Source organism: Oncorhynchus keta, chromosome 25 (genome assembly GCF_023373465.1).
Source record: "Oncorhynchus keta strain PuntledgeMale-10-30-2019 chromosome 25, Oket_V2, whole genome shotgun sequence".
In the NCBI taxonomy this organism is placed as follows: Eukaryota; Metazoa; Chordata; class Actinopteri; order Salmoniformes; family Salmonidae; genus Oncorhynchus; species Oncorhynchus keta.
In genome coordinates this window covers 48300963-48317489 of record NC_068445.1, presented here as the reverse complement: position 1 = coordinate 48317489, position 16527 = coordinate 48300963, and the positions used below count along the sequence as shown (strand labels likewise).

Here is a 16527-nt window from a genome sequence, read left to right as displayed (position 1 = left end):
TGATGCTATGAGAGAAAGAACATAAGATAGAGATACCTACTTCTCCTGGACAGGCCAGCTCCCAGGTTATGGTTCAGGTCAAAAGGATCTAGAGAGAAAAACATCAGATCAGATAACTTGATCCCTGGTTCACAACCCTCCCTGGAGAGCTGCAGGACGTACAGGCTTTTACTACAACCTAGCAGTGTTAAACCCCCAAACTGTTTATGATAAAATGAAACTACCGCCTGCACCAAAGCTCCCCTCAACGTTTACAACCCTCGACCAATAGCTGCCCTCAATCCTCACCGTTTACAACCCTCGACCAATAGCTGCCCTCAATCCTCACCGTTTACAACCCTCGACCAATAGCTGCCCTCAATCCTCAACGTTTACAACCCTCGACCAACAGCTGCCCTCAACGTTTACAACCCTCGACCAATAGCTGCCCTCAACGTTTACAACCCTCGACCAATAGCTGCCCTCAATCCCCTCAACGTTTACAACCCTCGACCAATAGATCTCCTCAATCCCCTCAACGTTAACAACCCTCGACCAATAGCTGCCCTCAACTTTAACAACCCTCGACCAATAGCTGCCCTCAACGTTCACATCCCTCGACCAATAGCTCCCCTCAATCCCCTCAACGGTTACGATCCTCGAGGAGAAATAAAGTCAAGAATCCCTATAAATGAAGTCAAGAATCCCTACAAATGAAGTCAAGAATCCCTATAAATGAAGTCAAGAAAGGTGTCCAGAACAGGGTTTGCAGAAGAGACGTAGACGCCGTTACGGCCCGTTGGTAGGAGTAAATCAAGTCTGGTACTGACCCTCGATGACGATGTACTTAGAGGTCCACTGCTTGTTGAAGGTGGTGAGAGCTGCGCTCTGTCTGATGGAGATGACGTGTTCTCTGAAGTCAAAGGTCTCGGTGTAGAACTGCAGCAGGCCCAGCCACAGAGCACCTACAGACTCCAGGTTCTTCTGCTGCCAGCGCTCAGGCTAGAGAGAGAGAGAGGTCAAAGGTCTCAGTGCAGAACTGCAGCAGGTCCAGCCAGAGCCCTATACACACCATGTTACCCTGGTACTGGGCCCACCGCCCAGGCGAGAGACACACACACACACCACAGCTGATGTTCTGATAGAGGGACTCACCAGTTTATCCAGATCATCGTAGAAGTAGACATTCCATCCATCTACCAAAACCTCAGGCTTCTTCTCCTCGTCATAAATCTATCGACACACACACACACACATCATATACATTTATTATATATTATATTATTATTATATTAATACATCTGCCAAAATATACAAACACATTGCAGGTCTTAGCGATGACAAATCCAGATTCAGTCAGCAAATCTCCCAAAATATCATTGGACTCACGGCCAGACTGCTCACAACTCAATCAATCAATCAAATGTATTTATATAGCCCTTCGTACATCAGCTGATATCTGCTCACAACTGTACTCATTGGCCCGGAGTCAGACAGATTCACTTGAGTTACCTCCTGTAGTACAGGTATAACAGGTGGGTTCCTCTCTGTCTAACCTCCTGTAGTACAGGTATAACAGGTGGGTTCCTCTGTCTAACCTCCTGTAGTACAGGTATAACAGGTGGGTTCCTCTGTCTAACCTCCTGTAGTACAGGTGGGTTCCTCTGTCTAACCTCCTGTAGTACAGGTGGGTTCCTCTGTCTAACCTCCTGTAGTACAGGTGGGTTCCTCTGTCTAACCTCCTGTAGTACAGGTGGGTTCCTCTGTCTTACCTCCTGTAGTACAGGTGGGTTCCTCTGTCTAACCTCCTGTAGTACAGGTGGGTTCCTCTGTCTAACCTCCTGTAGTACAGGTATAACAGGTGGGTTCCTCTGTCTTACCTCCTGTAGTACAGGTATAACAGGTGGGTTCCTCTGTCTAACCTCCTGTAGTACAGGTGGGTTCCTCTGTCTTACCTCCTGTAGTACAGGTGGGTTCCACTGTCTTACCTCCTGTAGTACAGGTATAACAGGTGGGTTCCTCTGTCTAACCTCCTGTAGTACAGGTATAACAGGTGGGTTCCTCTCTGTCTTACCTCCTGTAGTACAGGTATAACAGGTGGGTTCCTCTGTCTAACCTCCTGTAGTACAGGTATAACAGGTGGGTTCCTCTGTCTTACCTCCTGTAGTACAGGTATAACAGGTGGGTTCCTCTGTCTTACCTTGCAGTGGGTAGAATAGCACCTCTGGGTGAAGGTGGGCCTCTGTCTTACCTCCTGGTACAGGTATAACAGACTTACCTCCTGTAGAGGATGCATCACCTCCGATATCACACAACTAGACCAGGGGACCTCCATAGATACAGGTAAAACAGGTGGGTTCCCCTTTAACTAGACCTGGGGACAACAGATATTATACCCCTTTAAGGTAGACAGGTGGGGACCTCCAGTACAGGTATAACAGGTGGGTTCCCCTTTAACTAGACCAGGGGACAACAGATATTAAAAGGTGGGTTCCCCTTTAACTAGTACCTGGGGATAACAGATATGGGTTCCCCTTTAACTAGACCTGGGGACAACCTCCTGTAGATATTAAAACATCCCCTTTAACTAGTACACCAGGTGGGGACAGTACAGGTATAAAACCTCCCCTTTAACTAGACAGGTGGGGACAACCTCCAGTACAGGTTAAAGGTGGGTTCCTCTTTAACTAGACCAGGGATAACAGATGTTAAAACATCCCCCTTTAACAGGTAGACAGGTGGGTTCCTCTGACCTCCTGTAGTACAGGTATAACAGGTGGGTTATCCCCTGTTTAAATAGCACCATCAGGGGAAGCCACGACAGACTTTCGAGATGCATCCCGATTAACTAGACCAGGGGACCACATAGATATAAAACATCCCCTTTAACTAGACCAGGGGGGATCCCCAACTAGACCTGGGGACAACAGATATTAAAACATCCCCTTTAACTAGACCTGGGGACAACAGGGACAGGGGACAACAGATATTAAAACATCCCCTTTAACTAGACCAGGGGACAACAGATATTAAAACATCCCCTTTAACTAGACCTGGGGACAACAGATATTAAAACATCCCCTTTAACTAGACCTGGGGACAACAGATATTAAAACATCCCCTTTAACTAGACCTGGGGACAACAGATATTAAAACATCCCCTTTAACTAGACCAGGGGACAACAGATATTAAAACATCCCCTTTAACTAGACCAGGGGACAACAGATATTAAAACATCCCCTTTAACTAGACCAGGGGACAACAGATATTAAAACATCCCCTTTAACTAGACCTGGGGACAACAGATATTAAAACATCCCCTTTAACTAGACCAGGGGACAACAGATATTAAAACATCCCCTTTAACTAGACCTGGGGACAACAGGATATAGAGTATTCTCCCCAATATCTATATCATCAGCTGTTCATCAGGTTAAACTCCTAGGAAGTTGATCACCATCAAAACCTGTCAGTGGGTTGTGTGACTCTCTCATCTCAGCTGTAAACCGGTTATACCTTGGCAAACACCTTCGTGACATAACACAGCATCTTGACTCGGGGGTCGATGGCAGCGTACGACGCCAACAGACGCGTGTTGTGTAAGGCCTGATGGCCAAGAGAGAGAATTATTATTATTATTATTATTATTTTAAAGGGTTCAGTCACTGCTTCCTGCTCCCACATGACCAACCAGGTGTGTGTTCCTCTCACCAGCGTGTTGTAGAGACTGATGTCTCCCTCCAGGCCGGTCCTGGCGTGGTAGAACTTAACGATGGGGACCTTAGCCGTGGTGATGGGGAGGATGTTCCTCAGACCTGGGGCCACAGGGACATGTCAGATACAGCCTCCCACATCGACACGGGCTTACAGATACACACCTGGTGCACAGTACAGCAGTACAAGGGGACTATATGAATAATTCATACTCTACATTATCACAGGGCCGTGTCCAGACACTGACCCATACTCTACATTATCACAGGGTCCAGACGCTGACCCATACTCTACATTATCACAGGGTCCAGACGCTGACCCATACTCTACATTATCACAGGGTCCAGACGCTGACCCATACTCTACATTATCACAGGGTTCAGACACTGACCCATAGACTACATTATCACAGGGTCCAGACGCTGACGCATACTCTACATTATCACAGGGTCCAGACACTGGACTACATTATTCAGACACTGACCCATAGACTACATTATCACAGGGTCCAGACGCTGACCCATACTCTACATTATCACAGGGTTCAGACACTGACCCATAGACTACATTATCACAGGGTCCAGACGCTGACGCATACTCTACATTATCACAGGGTCCAGACGCCGACCCATTCTCTACATTATCACAGGGTCCAAACGCTGACCCAATCGCTACATTATCTTAGGGCCCAGACGCCGACCCATTCCCTACATTATCACAGGGTTCAGACACTGACCCATAGTCTACATTATCACAGGGTTCAGACACTGACCCATAGTCTACATTATCACATGGTTCAGGCACTGACCCATACTCTACATTATCACAGGGTCCAGGCACAGACCCATACTCTACATTATCACCGGTTCAGGCACTGACCCATACTCTACATTATCACCGGTTCAGGCACTGACCCATACTCTACATTATCACAGGGTCCAGGCACAGACCCATACTCTACATTATCACGTGGTTCAGGCACAGACCCATACTCTACATTATCACATGGTTCAGGCACAGACCCATACTCTACATTATCACCGGGTCTAGGCACTGACCCATACTCTACATTATCACCGGGTCTAGGCACTGACCCATACTCTCCATTATCACAGGGTCCAGGCACTGACCCATACTCTACATTATCACAGGGTCCAGGCACTGACCCATACTCTACATTATCGCAGGGTCCAGGCACTGACCCATACTCTACATTACCACAGGGTCCAGACACAGACCCATAGTCTACATTATCACAGGGTCCAGACACAGACCCATAGTCTACATTATCACAGGGTCCAGACACTTACCCATACTCTACATTATCACAGGGTCCAGACACTGACCCATACTCTACATTATCACAGGGTTCAGGCACAGACCCATACTCTACATTATCACAGGGTCCAGACACTGACCTGGGTGTTTCCTCAGGAGTCTGGCCAGAGACTCTATAATGCTGATACAGTCCAGACCCTGCAGGAGACAAAACCTGTTTTGAACCAAAACATTCCTGCAGAAGAGGTTTGTTTACAGCACATGTCAAACTCATTCCACAGAGGGCCAAGCGTCTGCAGGTTCACTCCTCCCTTCTACTTGATTGATGAATTAAGGTCACTGATAACTAAGGAACTCCCCTCACCTGGTTGTCTAGGTCTTAACTGAAAGGAAAAAACCTGCAGACACTAGGCCCTCCGTGGAAAGAGTTTGACACCCCTGGTTTATAGGATTTACAGTGGTTTATCAATAGAGACAATGGTTGTCTTGATGTGAGTGAGTAAGAGAGCAATAATTGCTTTGGATAAAAGTGTCTGCTAATATAGTATATTATATTAAAAGAGGCAGAGCGAGAAGAGAGGCAGAGCGAGAGAGAGAAGAGAGGCAGAGCGAGAGAGAGAGAGAAGAGGCAGAGCGAGAGAGAGAAGAGGCAGAGCGAGAGAAGAGAGGCAGAGCGAGAGAGAGAAGAGAGGCAGAGCGAGAAGAGAGGCAGAGCGAGAGAGAGAAGAGAGGCAGAGCGAGAGAGAGAAGAGAGGCAGAGCGAGAGAGAGAAGAGAGGCAGAGCGAGAGAGAGAAGAGGCAGAGCGAGAGAGAGAAGAGGCAGAGCGAGAGAGATGAGAAGAGGCAGGTCAGGCTCTGCTTGAAGAGAGAAGAGGCAGAGCGAGAGAGAGAAGAGGCAGCCGAGAGTCTGGCAGAGGCAGAGCAATCAGATACAATAGACACTTCAGTCGGTCTCCTGTTAATCAGCACCATACAGATGTCCAGGAACTCTGCTTAATCAATCACTGAACCAAACAGCCTCAGTCTGGCACCTGTCAATCAATCAATCAAACGACAATCAGTCTGGAACCTGTTAATCAATCACTAGTCAGTATAAGTCTGGAACCTGTTAATCAATCACTAGTCAGTATAAGTCTGGAACCTGTTAATCAATCACTAGTCAGTATAAGTCTGGAACCTGTTAATCAATCACTAGTCAGTATAAGTCTGGAACCTGTTAATCAATCACTGGTCAGTATAAGTCTGGAACCTGTTAATCAATCACTAGTCAGTATAAGTCTGGAACCTGTTAATCAATCACTGGTCAGTATAAGTCTGGAACCTGTTAATCAATCACTGGTCAGTATAAGTCTGGAACCTGTTAATCAATCACTAGTCAGTATAAGTCTGGAACCTGTTAATCAATCACTGGTCAGTATAAGTCTGGAACCTGTTAATCAATCACTAGTCAGTATAAGTCTGGAACCTGTTAATCAATCACTAGTCAGTATAAGTCTGGAACAAACAGCTATAAAACAAATCCTCTGAACATCAGCTACCACATCAAGTGGAAATTTCTTCACTTCTTCTATGGACAAATCTTTCCTTTCCTTTCCTTTCCCCTATCCGGTGTCCTGTGTGAATTTAAGTATGCTCTCTCTAATTCTCTCTCTCTAGGAGGATCTGAGCCCTAGGACCGTGCCTCAGGACTAACTGGCATGATGACTCCTTGCTGTCCCCAGTCCACCTGGCCGTGCTGCTGCTCCAGTTTAAACTGTTCTGCCTGTGATTATTATTATTTGACCATGCTGGTCATTTATGAACATTTGAACATCTTGGCCATGTTCTGTTATAATCTCCACCCGACACAGCCAGAAGAGGACTGGCCACCCCTCATAGCCTGGTTCCTCTCTAGGTTTCTTCCTAGGTTTTGACCTTTCTAGGGAGTTTTTCCGAGCCACCGTGCTTCTACACCTGCATTGCTTGCTGTTTGGGGGGTTTTAGGCTGGGTTTCTGTACAGCACTTTGAGATATCAGCTGAAATGAGATATCAACATTTGATTTGACGACATTCAGAGGGAACAATGTGCCGTCTCACCTGTTCAGAGGGAACAATGTGCCGTCTCACCTGTTCAGAGGGAACAATGTGCCGTCTCACCTGTTCAGAGGGAACAATGTGCCGTCTCACCTGTTCAGAGGGAACAATGTGCCGTCTCACCTGTTCAGAGGGAACAATGTGCCGTCTCACCTGTTCAGAGGGAACAATGTGCCGTCTCACCTGTTCAGAGGGAACAATGTGCCGTCTCACCTGTTCAGAGGGAACAATGTGCCGTCTCACCTGTTCAGAGGGAACAATGTGCCGTCTCACCTGTTCAGAGGGAACAATGTGCTGTCTCACCTGTTCAGAGGAACTGTGCCGTCTCACCTGTTCAGAGGAACAATGTGTTCGTCTCACCTCCCAGAGGGAATCATCTGAGCAAAGTCTCACCTGTTCAGAAATTATAATGAATGGTCTCACCTGTTCAGAGACAGGAACAATTTGAAGTCTCACCTGTTCACAGGGAACAATGTGCCGTCTCACCTGTTCACGGGAACACTGCTGGTCAGACTGTTCAGAGTGTTTTGAACAATGTGCAGGTGTCACCTGTTCAGAGGGAACAATGAACCGTCTCACCTGTTCAGAGGAACATGTCTTTCACCTGTTCAGATGGAACAATGTGCCGTCTCACCTGTTCAGAGGGAACACCATGTGGGACCGTCTCACCTGTTCAGAGGGAACAATGTGCCGTCTCACCTGTTCAGAGGGAACAATGTGCCGTCTCACCTGTTCACAGGGGAACAATGTGCCGTCTCACCTGTTCAGGGGAACAATGTGCAGATCTCACCTGTTCAGAGGGAACAATGTGCCGTCTCACCTGTTCAGAGGAACAATGTGAGTCTCACCTGTTCAGAGGGAACAATGTGTCTCACCTAGGTTCAGGGGAACAATGTCCGTCTCACCTGTTCAGAGGGAACAATGTGCATAGAGTCTCACCTGTTCAGAGTGGGAACAATGTCTGTCTCACCTGTGAACTGTCGTTTGATCTAGGATCAGCTCTCCAGGTCCAGCAGGATGTGTTCTAGGATCCCAGGCTCCACATCATCTGGAGCAAAGTCTCCTGGGAAGGTCAGTAATTTGAAAGCAAGTATAACTGGAATGGTGATCTAGGATCAGGTCAGAAAGAGTCTCAGTAATTTGATCTAGGATCAGGTCACAACACAGTCTCAGTACAGTGGTGATCAGGGTTAGGATCAGGTCACTGTCTCAGTCGGTGTTGGTGATCTGAGGAATCAGGTGTCATGGGAGTCTCAGTAGGAGTGCTGATCTAGGATCAGGTCATAAAGAGTCTCAGGACAGTGTTGATCTAGGATCAGGTCATAAAGAGTCTCAGTAGGTAGTGGTGATCTAGGATCAGGTCATAGAGTCTCAGTAGGAGTGCTGATCTAGGATCAGGTCATAAAGAGTCTCATTCGGAGTGGTGATCTAGGATCAGGTCATAAAGAGTCTCAGTAGGAGTGTTGATCTAGGATCAGGTCATAGAGTCTCAGTAGGAGTGGTGATCTAGGATCAGGTCATAAAGAGTCTCAGTAGGAGTGGTGATCTAGGATCAGGTCATAGAGTCTCAGTAGGAGTGCTGATCTAGGATCAGGTCATAAAGAGTCTCATTAGGAGTGGTGATCTAGGATCAGGTCATAAAGAGTCTCAGTAGGAGTGTTGATCTAGGATCAGGTCATAGAGTCTCCGTAGGAGTGGTGATCTAGGATCAGGTCATAAAGAGTCTCAGTAGGAGTGGTGATCTAGGATCAGGTCATAGAGTCTCAGTAGGAGTGCTGATCTAGGATCAGGTCATAAAGAGTCTCATTAGGAGTGGTGATCTAGGATCAGGTCATATATCAGGTCATATACAGAACTTATATTACATCAAATAAGCCACACGTAGGAAATAAACCATTACATTTTCTTGCTACCCAAATTTAACACTCATTGACCCTAAAGAACAAAAACTCATCGCTTGCTAAAAAATACAATAAAAAGGATAGTTGGAAAAAAATAAAACTATAAAACCCATCGAATGGACAACACAGATTTTGGGCCCAGTTATCCCTCTCACTTCAATTTCCCCTCTCCGATTAAATTATTGTATCTAGAAAGTTCAAACTGATCCTAAAATCAGTCCTCCAACAGAGACACTTGATGCATGCGATACCTGGTGGACACACCATCTACGCCCACCTACAGTACCAGTCAAGGGTTTTTCTTTATTTTTACTGTTTTCTACATTGTAGAATAATAGTGAAAACATCAAAACTATGAAATAACACATATGGAATCATGTGGAATCGTGTGTTAATCATATGGAATCATGTGTTAATCATATGGAATCATGTGTTAATCATATGGAATCATATGGAATCATGTGGAATCATGTGTTAATCATATGGAATCATGTGTTAATCATATGGAATCATGTGTTAATCATATGGAATCATATGGAATCATGTGTTAATCATATGGAATCATATGGAATCATGTGTTAATCATATGGAATCATGTGTTAATCATATGGAATCATGTGTTAATCATATGGAATCATATGGAATCATGTGTTAATCATATGGAATCATGTGTTAATCATATGGAATCATATGGAATCATGTGTTAATCATATGGAATCATGTGTTAATCATATGGAACCGTGTGTTAATCATATGGAATCATGTGTTAATCATATGGAACCGTGTGTTAATCATATGGAATCATGTGTTAATCATATGGAATCATGTGTTAATCATATGGAATCATGTGTTAATCATATGGAATCATATGGAATCATGTGTTAATCATATGGAATCATGTGTTAATCATATGGAATCATGTCTTAATCATATGGAATCATATGGAATCATGTCTTAATCATATGGAATCATATGGAATCGTGTGTTAATCATATGGAATCGTGTGTTAATCATATGGAATCGTGTGTTAATCATATGGAATCATCATCATCATTAAATCAAAATATATTTAAAATTTCTTAGATTCTAAGTTGCCCCCCTTTGCCTTGACAGCTTTGCACTCTTGGCATTCTCAACCAGCTTCACCTGGAATGATTTTCCAACAGTTTTGAAGGAGTTCCCACTTATGCTTAGTACTTATTGGCTGCTTTTCCTTCACTCTGTGGTCCAACTCATCCCAAACCATCTCAATTGGGTTGAGGTCTGGTGATTGTGGAGGCCAGGTCATCTGATGCATCACTCCATCACTCTCCTTGTTCAAATAGCCCTTGAACAGTCTGGAGGTGTATGGAGTCATTGTCCTGTTGAAAAACAAAATGTGTCCCACTCAGCCCAAACCAGATGGGATGGTGTATCGTTGCAGAATGCTGTGGTAGCCATGCCGGGTTAAGTGTGCCTTGAATTCTAAATAAATCACAGACAGTGTCACCAGCAATGCACCCCCACACCATCACACCTCCTCCTCCATGCTTTATGGTGGGAACCACACATGCAGAGATCATCCGTTCACCTACTCTGTGTCTCACAAGGCGGTTGGGAACCAAAACTCTCAAATTTGGACTCATCAGACCAAAGGCCAGATTTCACCGGTCTAATGTCCATTGCTCGTGTTTCTTGGCCCAAGCAAGTCTCTTCTTCTTATTGGTGTCCTTTTGTAGTGGTTTCTTTGCAGCTATTCGACCATGAAGGCCTGATTCACACAGTCTCCTCTGAACCGTTGATGTTGAGATGTGTGTTACTTGAACTCTGTGAAGCATTTATTTGGGCTGCAATCTGAGGTGCAGGTAACTCTAATGAACTTATCCTCTGCAGCAGAGGTAACTCTGGGTCTTCCTTTCCTGTGGCGGTCCTCGTGAGAGTCAGTTTCATCATAGCGCTTGATGGTTTTTGCGACTGCACTTTAAGGAACTTTCACAGTTCGTTACATTTTCCGGATTGACTTCATGTCTTTGCTTATTTGAGCTGTTCTTACAAAAATATGGACTTGGGTCTTTTACCAAATAGGGCTATTTTCTGTATACCAACCCTATCTCCTGTATAGCTCCCCTATCTCCTGTATACCACCCCTACCTTGTCACAACACGACTGGGTCAAACGCATTAAGGAAGAAAGATGTTCCACAAATTAACTTTTTACAAGGCACACCTGTTAGTTTAAATGCATTCCAGGTGACTACCTTATGATGCTGGTTGAGAGAATGTCAAGACTGTGCAAAACTTTGAATAATCTCATTTAAAATAATTATTGATTTGTTTAACACTTTTTTTGGTGACTACATGATTCTTTTATGTGTCATTTCATAGTTGTAATGTCTTCACTATTATTCTACAATGTAGAAAACAGTTACAAAATAAAGAAAATCCCTTGACTGAGTAGGTGTTCTAAAACCCTTGAATGAGTAGGTGTTCTAAAACCCTTGAATGAGTAGGTGTTCTAAAACCCTTGAATGAGTAGGTGTTCTAAAACCCTTGAATGAGTAGGTGTTCTAAAACCCTTGAATGAGTAGGTGTTCTAAAACCCTTGAATGAGTAGGTGTTCTAAAACCCTTGAATGAGTAGGTGTTCTAAAACCCTTGAATGAGTAGGTGTTCTAAAACCCTTGAATGAGTAGGTGTTCTAAAACCCTTGAATGAGTAGGTGTTCTAAAACCCTGGAATGAGTAGGTGTTCTAAAACCCTGGAATGAGTAGGTGTTCTAAAACCCTTGAATGAGTAGCTGTTCTAAAACCCTTGAATGAGTAGGTGTTCTAAAACCCTTGAATGAGTAGGTGTTCTAAAACCCTGGAATGAGTAGGTGTTCTAAAACCCTGGAATGAGTAGGTGTTCTAAAACCCTGGAATGAGTAGGTGTGTCCAAACTTTCGACTGGGTACTGTACTTCAAGCATGTTGTTGTGTCCTGTATATTTCATTGGTTATACCTCGGTGAGTTTTGATCACATGCTCTCATATCTACCTACCTTTCCACGGGTGAAGGCCTGTCTGATGAAGCCATAGCAGAGACCACTGGCCCCCTCGGTCTTGTTGTCAAGCACATCCTGTTTGGGCGAGGCTACCTCCTCCTCGTCCAATGAACTGGGAGTGTCTAGGTCTGGCCCCTCCTCGTCTGAGAGAAGCTCCTCCGAGACCTCGTCCAATGGGAACAGCTCTTCGTCCTCCGTGTTCACACTGTCTAGGTGATGTCTGGGATATACTTCCTCATCTAGCTCTTCATCCTCCTCTTCCTCCTCCGATAGGCTGTTCTTCCCCAAATCCTCATCTTCTTTCTCTCCTTCGTTATCAGAGTCTGAAGGGCTCTCCTCCTCTTCCTCCACCATACAGTCAGAGTCCTGCTTAAAGCCCGCCTCTCCTTTCTGCCCATTGGCTGCCTGAGACTCCAGTTTGAGACTGCTCAACCCTGATTGGACACGGCTCACGTCACTCAGAGCCTTCTGACGAGGCCCTTGCTTGTAATTAGCTCCTCGAGGCCCTGCCATCTTGTGGTTGGCTGATGGAAGGCTGAGGGGCAGGGCGAAGTACTTGTAGGTCGATTTGAGGCAGTGGAGGATGTACTCGTACATCTGTTGGCTGTTCAATGTACGAGCCACGTTCCTCTTCACAGCAAACGGATCTAAAACACACAATTAAATCTAGTCTCAAAAACAGAACTTGAGTATTATGATTTGCAGTGCTAAACAACAGTGTTTCCCTTAACATAGTCTACCTGGTAACCGCTGACACAGGTTTAACATTAAAGGGCTTTTCAGACAGCTGAATATCACAAGATCCCCGTTGAGTTCGCCACCGGCCCCTCTAGTCTACGCCACCGGTCCCTCTAGTCTACGCCACCGGTCCCTCGAGGCTACGCCACCGGTCCCTCGAGTCTACGCCACCGGTCCCTCGAGGCTACGCCACCGGTCCCTCGAGGCTACGCCACCGGTCCCTCGAGGCTACGCCACCGGTCCCTCGAGGCTACGCCACCGGTCCCTCGAGGCTACGCCACCGGCCCCTCGAGGCTACGCCACCGGCCCCTCGAGTCCACGCCACCGGCCCCTCCCACGCCACCGGCCCCTCTCACGCCACCGGCCCCTCTAGGCCACGCCACCGGCCCCTCCCACGCCACCGGCCCCTCTAGTCCACGCCACCGGCCCCTCTAGTCCACGCCACCGGCCCCTCTAGTCCACGCCACCGGCCCCTCTAGTCCACGCCACCGGCCCCTCTAGTCCACGCCACCGGCCCCTCTAGTCCACGCCACCGGCCCCTCTAGTCCACGCCACCGGCCCCTCGAGTCCACGCCACCGGCCCCTCGAGTCCACGCCACCGGTCCCTCTAGTCACGCCACCGGTCCCTCTAGTCTACGCCACCGGTCCCTCTAGTCCACGCCACCGGTCCCTCTAGTCCACGCCACCGGTCCCTCTAGTCCACGCCACCGGCCCCTCGAGTCTACGCCACCGGCCCCTCGAGTCTACGCCACCGGTCCCTCTAGTCTACGCCACCGGTCCCTCTAGTCAAAGCGGGCTACACCACCGGTCCCTCTAGTCAAAGCGGGCTACACCACCGGTCCCTCTAGTCAACGCCACCGGTCCCTCTAGTCAAAGCGGGCTACGCCACCGGTCCCTCTAGTCAAAGCGGGCTACGCCACCGGTCCCTCTAGTCAAAGCGGGCTACGCCACCGGTCCCTCTAGTCAAAGCGGGCTACACCGTATTTCCATGCGACACAAATTTTTTATAAAAAAAACTAAACAATTAGAAAACATTTACTGTTAAAAAGTCCCTCTGTAAAGTGAGAGTATTAGCCAGCTAGCCAGAGTGGGAAAGTTAGCCGGTCCTGCTGTACGTGCTGGAGAGGTCTTCAGTGAGGAATATTTGTCACCGGGACAACGTGACCCGAAATAATTTAAATTGACCGGACATCCATATTAGGACTTCCACCCACGATGCTCAAAACCACAGTTACATTTCAACAGTAGAAATTTGTGTTTAATTGAAGAGCAAGACATTGTATCTTTACTCCCCTTATAAATCATAAATTAATATAATTTAAAAACAAAATAGTTCAGCCTAGAAGAACAAGTTGCCTACCCAGTCATAAAAACTTAAAAATACAATATTTGTATAATACAAGGCTACTTTTATTAACGTTAATGATTAAACAACACACAGCTGTTTTTAAATGTAATCTATGCCTCTCTAATGTAATGTAGCCTAGGCATGAACATTGTAATTAGGCCTAATAAATAACACATGACTGTCTAGGAACACCAGGGCCAGCCGGTCATGGCAAGAAGGGATGCACCTTTTGTAGCAGGTTAGGAGAACTGACGCAGCAGGTTAGGAGAACTGACGCAGCAGGTTAGGAGAACTGAGGCAGCAGGTTAGGAGAACTGACGCAGCAGGTTAGGAGAACTGACGCAGCAGGTTAGGAGAACTGACGCAGCAGGTTAGGAGAACTGACGCAGCAGGTTAGGAGAACTGACGCAGCAGGTTAGGAGAACTGACGCAGCAGGTTAGGAGAACTGACGCAGCAGGTTAGGAGAACTGAGGCAGCAGGTTAGGAGAACTGACGCAGCAGGTTAGGAGAACTGACGCAGCAGGTTAGGAGAACTGAGGTTAGGAGAACTGACGCAGCAGGTTAGGAGAACTGAGGTTAGGAGAACTGACGCAGCAGGTTAGGAGAACTGAGGTTAGGAGAACTGACGTAGCAGGTTAGGAGAACTGACGCAGCAGGTTAGGAGAACTGAGGTTAGGAGAACTGACGCAGCAGGTTAGGAGAACTGAGGTTAGGAGAACTGACGTAGCAGGTTAGGAGAACTGACGCAGCAGGTTAGGAGAACTGAGGTTAGGAGAACTGACGCAGCAGGTTAGGAGAACTGACGCAGCAGGTTAGGAGAACTGACGCAACAGGTTAGGAGAACTGACGCAGCAGGTTAGGAGAACTGAGGCAGCAGGTTAGGAGAACTGAGGCAGCAGGTTAGGAGAACTGAGGTTAGGAGAACTGACGCAGCAGGTTAGGAGAACTGAGGTTAGGAGAACTGACGCAGCAGGTTAGGAGAACTGAGGTTAGGAGAACTGACGCAGCAGGTTAGGAGAACTGAGGTTAGGAGAAACGCAGCAGGTTAGGAGAACTGAGGTTAGGAGAACTGACGTAGCAGGTTAGGAGAACTGACGCAGCAGGTTAGGAGAACTGAGGCAGCAGGTTAGGAGAACTGAGGTTAGGAGAACTGACGCAGCAGGTTAGGAGAACTGACGCAGCAGGTTAGGAGAACTGAGGTTAGGAGAACTGACGCAGCAGGTTAGGAGAACTGAGGTTAGGAGAACTGACGCAGCAGGTTAGGAGAACTGACGCAGCAGGTTAGGAGAACTGACGCAGCAGGTTAGGAGAACTGACGCAGCAGGTTAGGAGAACTGACGCAGCAGGTTAGAAGAACTGACGCAGCAGGTTAGGAGAACTGAGGTTAGGAGAACTGACGCAGCAGGTTAGGAGAACTGACGCAGCAGGTTAGGAGAACTGACGTAGCAGGTTAGGAGAACTGCGAGCAGGTTAGGAGAACTGAGGCAGCAGGTTAGGAGAACTGACGTAGCAGGTTAGGAGAACTGACGCAGCAGGTTAGGAGAACTGACGCAGCAGGTTAGGAGAACTGACGCAGCAGGTTAGGAGAACTGACGTAGCAGGTTAGGAGAACTGAGGTTAGGAGAACTGACGTAGCAGGTTAGGAGAACTGACGTAGCAGGTTAGGAGAACTGACGCAGCAGGTTAGGAGAACTGACGCAGCAGGTTAGGAGAACTGAGGTTAGGAGAACTGACGTAGCAGTTTAGGAGAACTGAGGTTAGGAGAACTGACGCAGCAGGTTAGGAGAACTGAGGTTAGGAGAACTGACGCAGCAGGTTAGGAGAACTGAGGTTAGGAGAACTGACGCAGCAGGTTAGGAGAACTGACGCAGCAGGTTAGGAGAACTGACGCAGCAGGTTAGGAGAACTGACGCAGCAGGTTAGGAGAACTGACGCCACTCCAGCCCACACTTGGTATTGCACGTGGTGATCTAAGGCTTGTGTGCGTGCGGCTGCTCGGCTATGGAAAACCATTTCATGAAGCTCCGGACGAACAGTTATTGTGCTGACGTTGCTTCCAGAGGCAGTTTGGAACTCTGTAGTGAGTGACGCAACCAAGAATAACATTTTTTACTCGCTACGCACTTTAGCACTCTGCCGTCTTGTTCTGTGAGCTATTGTGGCCTACCACTTCACGGCTGAGCCGTTGTTGCTCATAGACGTTGTTGCTCATAGACGTTTACACTTCACAATAACAGCGCTTAAAAAGTTGAACGGGCCCGAAATTTGATGAACTGACTTGTTGGGAAGGTGGCATCCTATGACGATGCCTCGTTGAAAGTCACCGAGCTCTTCAGTAAGGCTATCCTACTGCCAATGTTTGTCTATGGAGATTGCATGGCGGTGTGTTCGATTTTATACACCTGTCAGCAAAGGGTGAGGCTGAAATAGCCAAATCCACTAATTTGTAGTGTTGTTCCACACGGTAAGTCAGT

The 16527-nt window shown here is 47.0% G+C and overlaps 1 protein-coding gene and 2 long non-coding RNA genes across 10 annotated transcripts in view; 1 reads left to right on the top strand and 2 right to left on the bottom strand.

The window, feature by feature from the left end:
* The window catches only part of LOC118378004 (terminal uridylyltransferase 7-like), a 58871-nt gene that overhangs the window by 18284 nt on the left and 24060 nt on the right, over nucleotides 1-16527 (bottom strand). Inside the window, exons 14-22 of the mRNA XM_052479969.1 lie at nucleotides 11944-12613; nucleotides 5113-5207; nucleotides 3692-3795; nucleotides 3497-3586; nucleotides 2250-2294; nucleotides 2096-2170; nucleotides 1135-1212; nucleotides 810-981; nucleotides 41-88 (exon numbers count right to left, since the gene is read on the bottom strand). Of these exons, the coding sequence (XP_052335929.1) occupies nucleotides 41-88; nucleotides 810-981; nucleotides 1135-1212; nucleotides 2096-2170; nucleotides 2250-2294; nucleotides 3497-3586; nucleotides 3692-3795; nucleotides 5113-5207; nucleotides 11944-12613 (1377 nt within the window). The remainder of the gene's footprint in view (nucleotides 1-40; nucleotides 89-809; nucleotides 982-1134; nucleotides 1213-2095; nucleotides 2171-2249; nucleotides 2295-3496; nucleotides 3587-3691; nucleotides 3796-5112; nucleotides 5208-11943; nucleotides 12614-16527) is intronic.
* On the top strand, nucleotides 1221-1848 carry LOC127911870 (uncharacterized). Of its 2 annotated transcripts, none has more exons than XR_008079735.1 (3): nucleotides 1221-1591; nucleotides 1667-1732; nucleotides 1766-1848. It is a non-coding gene; the product is annotated as an uncharacterized LOC127911870 (long non-coding RNA). The 2 variants fall into 2 exon arrangements; XR_008079734.1 differs by having other exon boundaries at nucleotides 1634-1732.
* LOC127911867 (uncharacterized) lies at nucleotides 5985-7876 on the bottom strand. 7 transcript variants are annotated; one of them, XR_008079724.1, is made up of 4 exons: nucleotides 7837-7876; nucleotides 7716-7775; nucleotides 6222-7319; nucleotides 5985-6185 (listed from the first exon to the last, which is right to left on the bottom strand). It is a non-coding gene; the product is annotated as an uncharacterized LOC127911867 (long non-coding RNA). The 7 variants fall into 7 exon arrangements; XR_008079725.1 differs by having other exon boundaries at nucleotides 5985-6293; nucleotides 6330-7319; XR_008079722.1 differs by having other exon boundaries at nucleotides 5985-6257; nucleotides 6330-7319.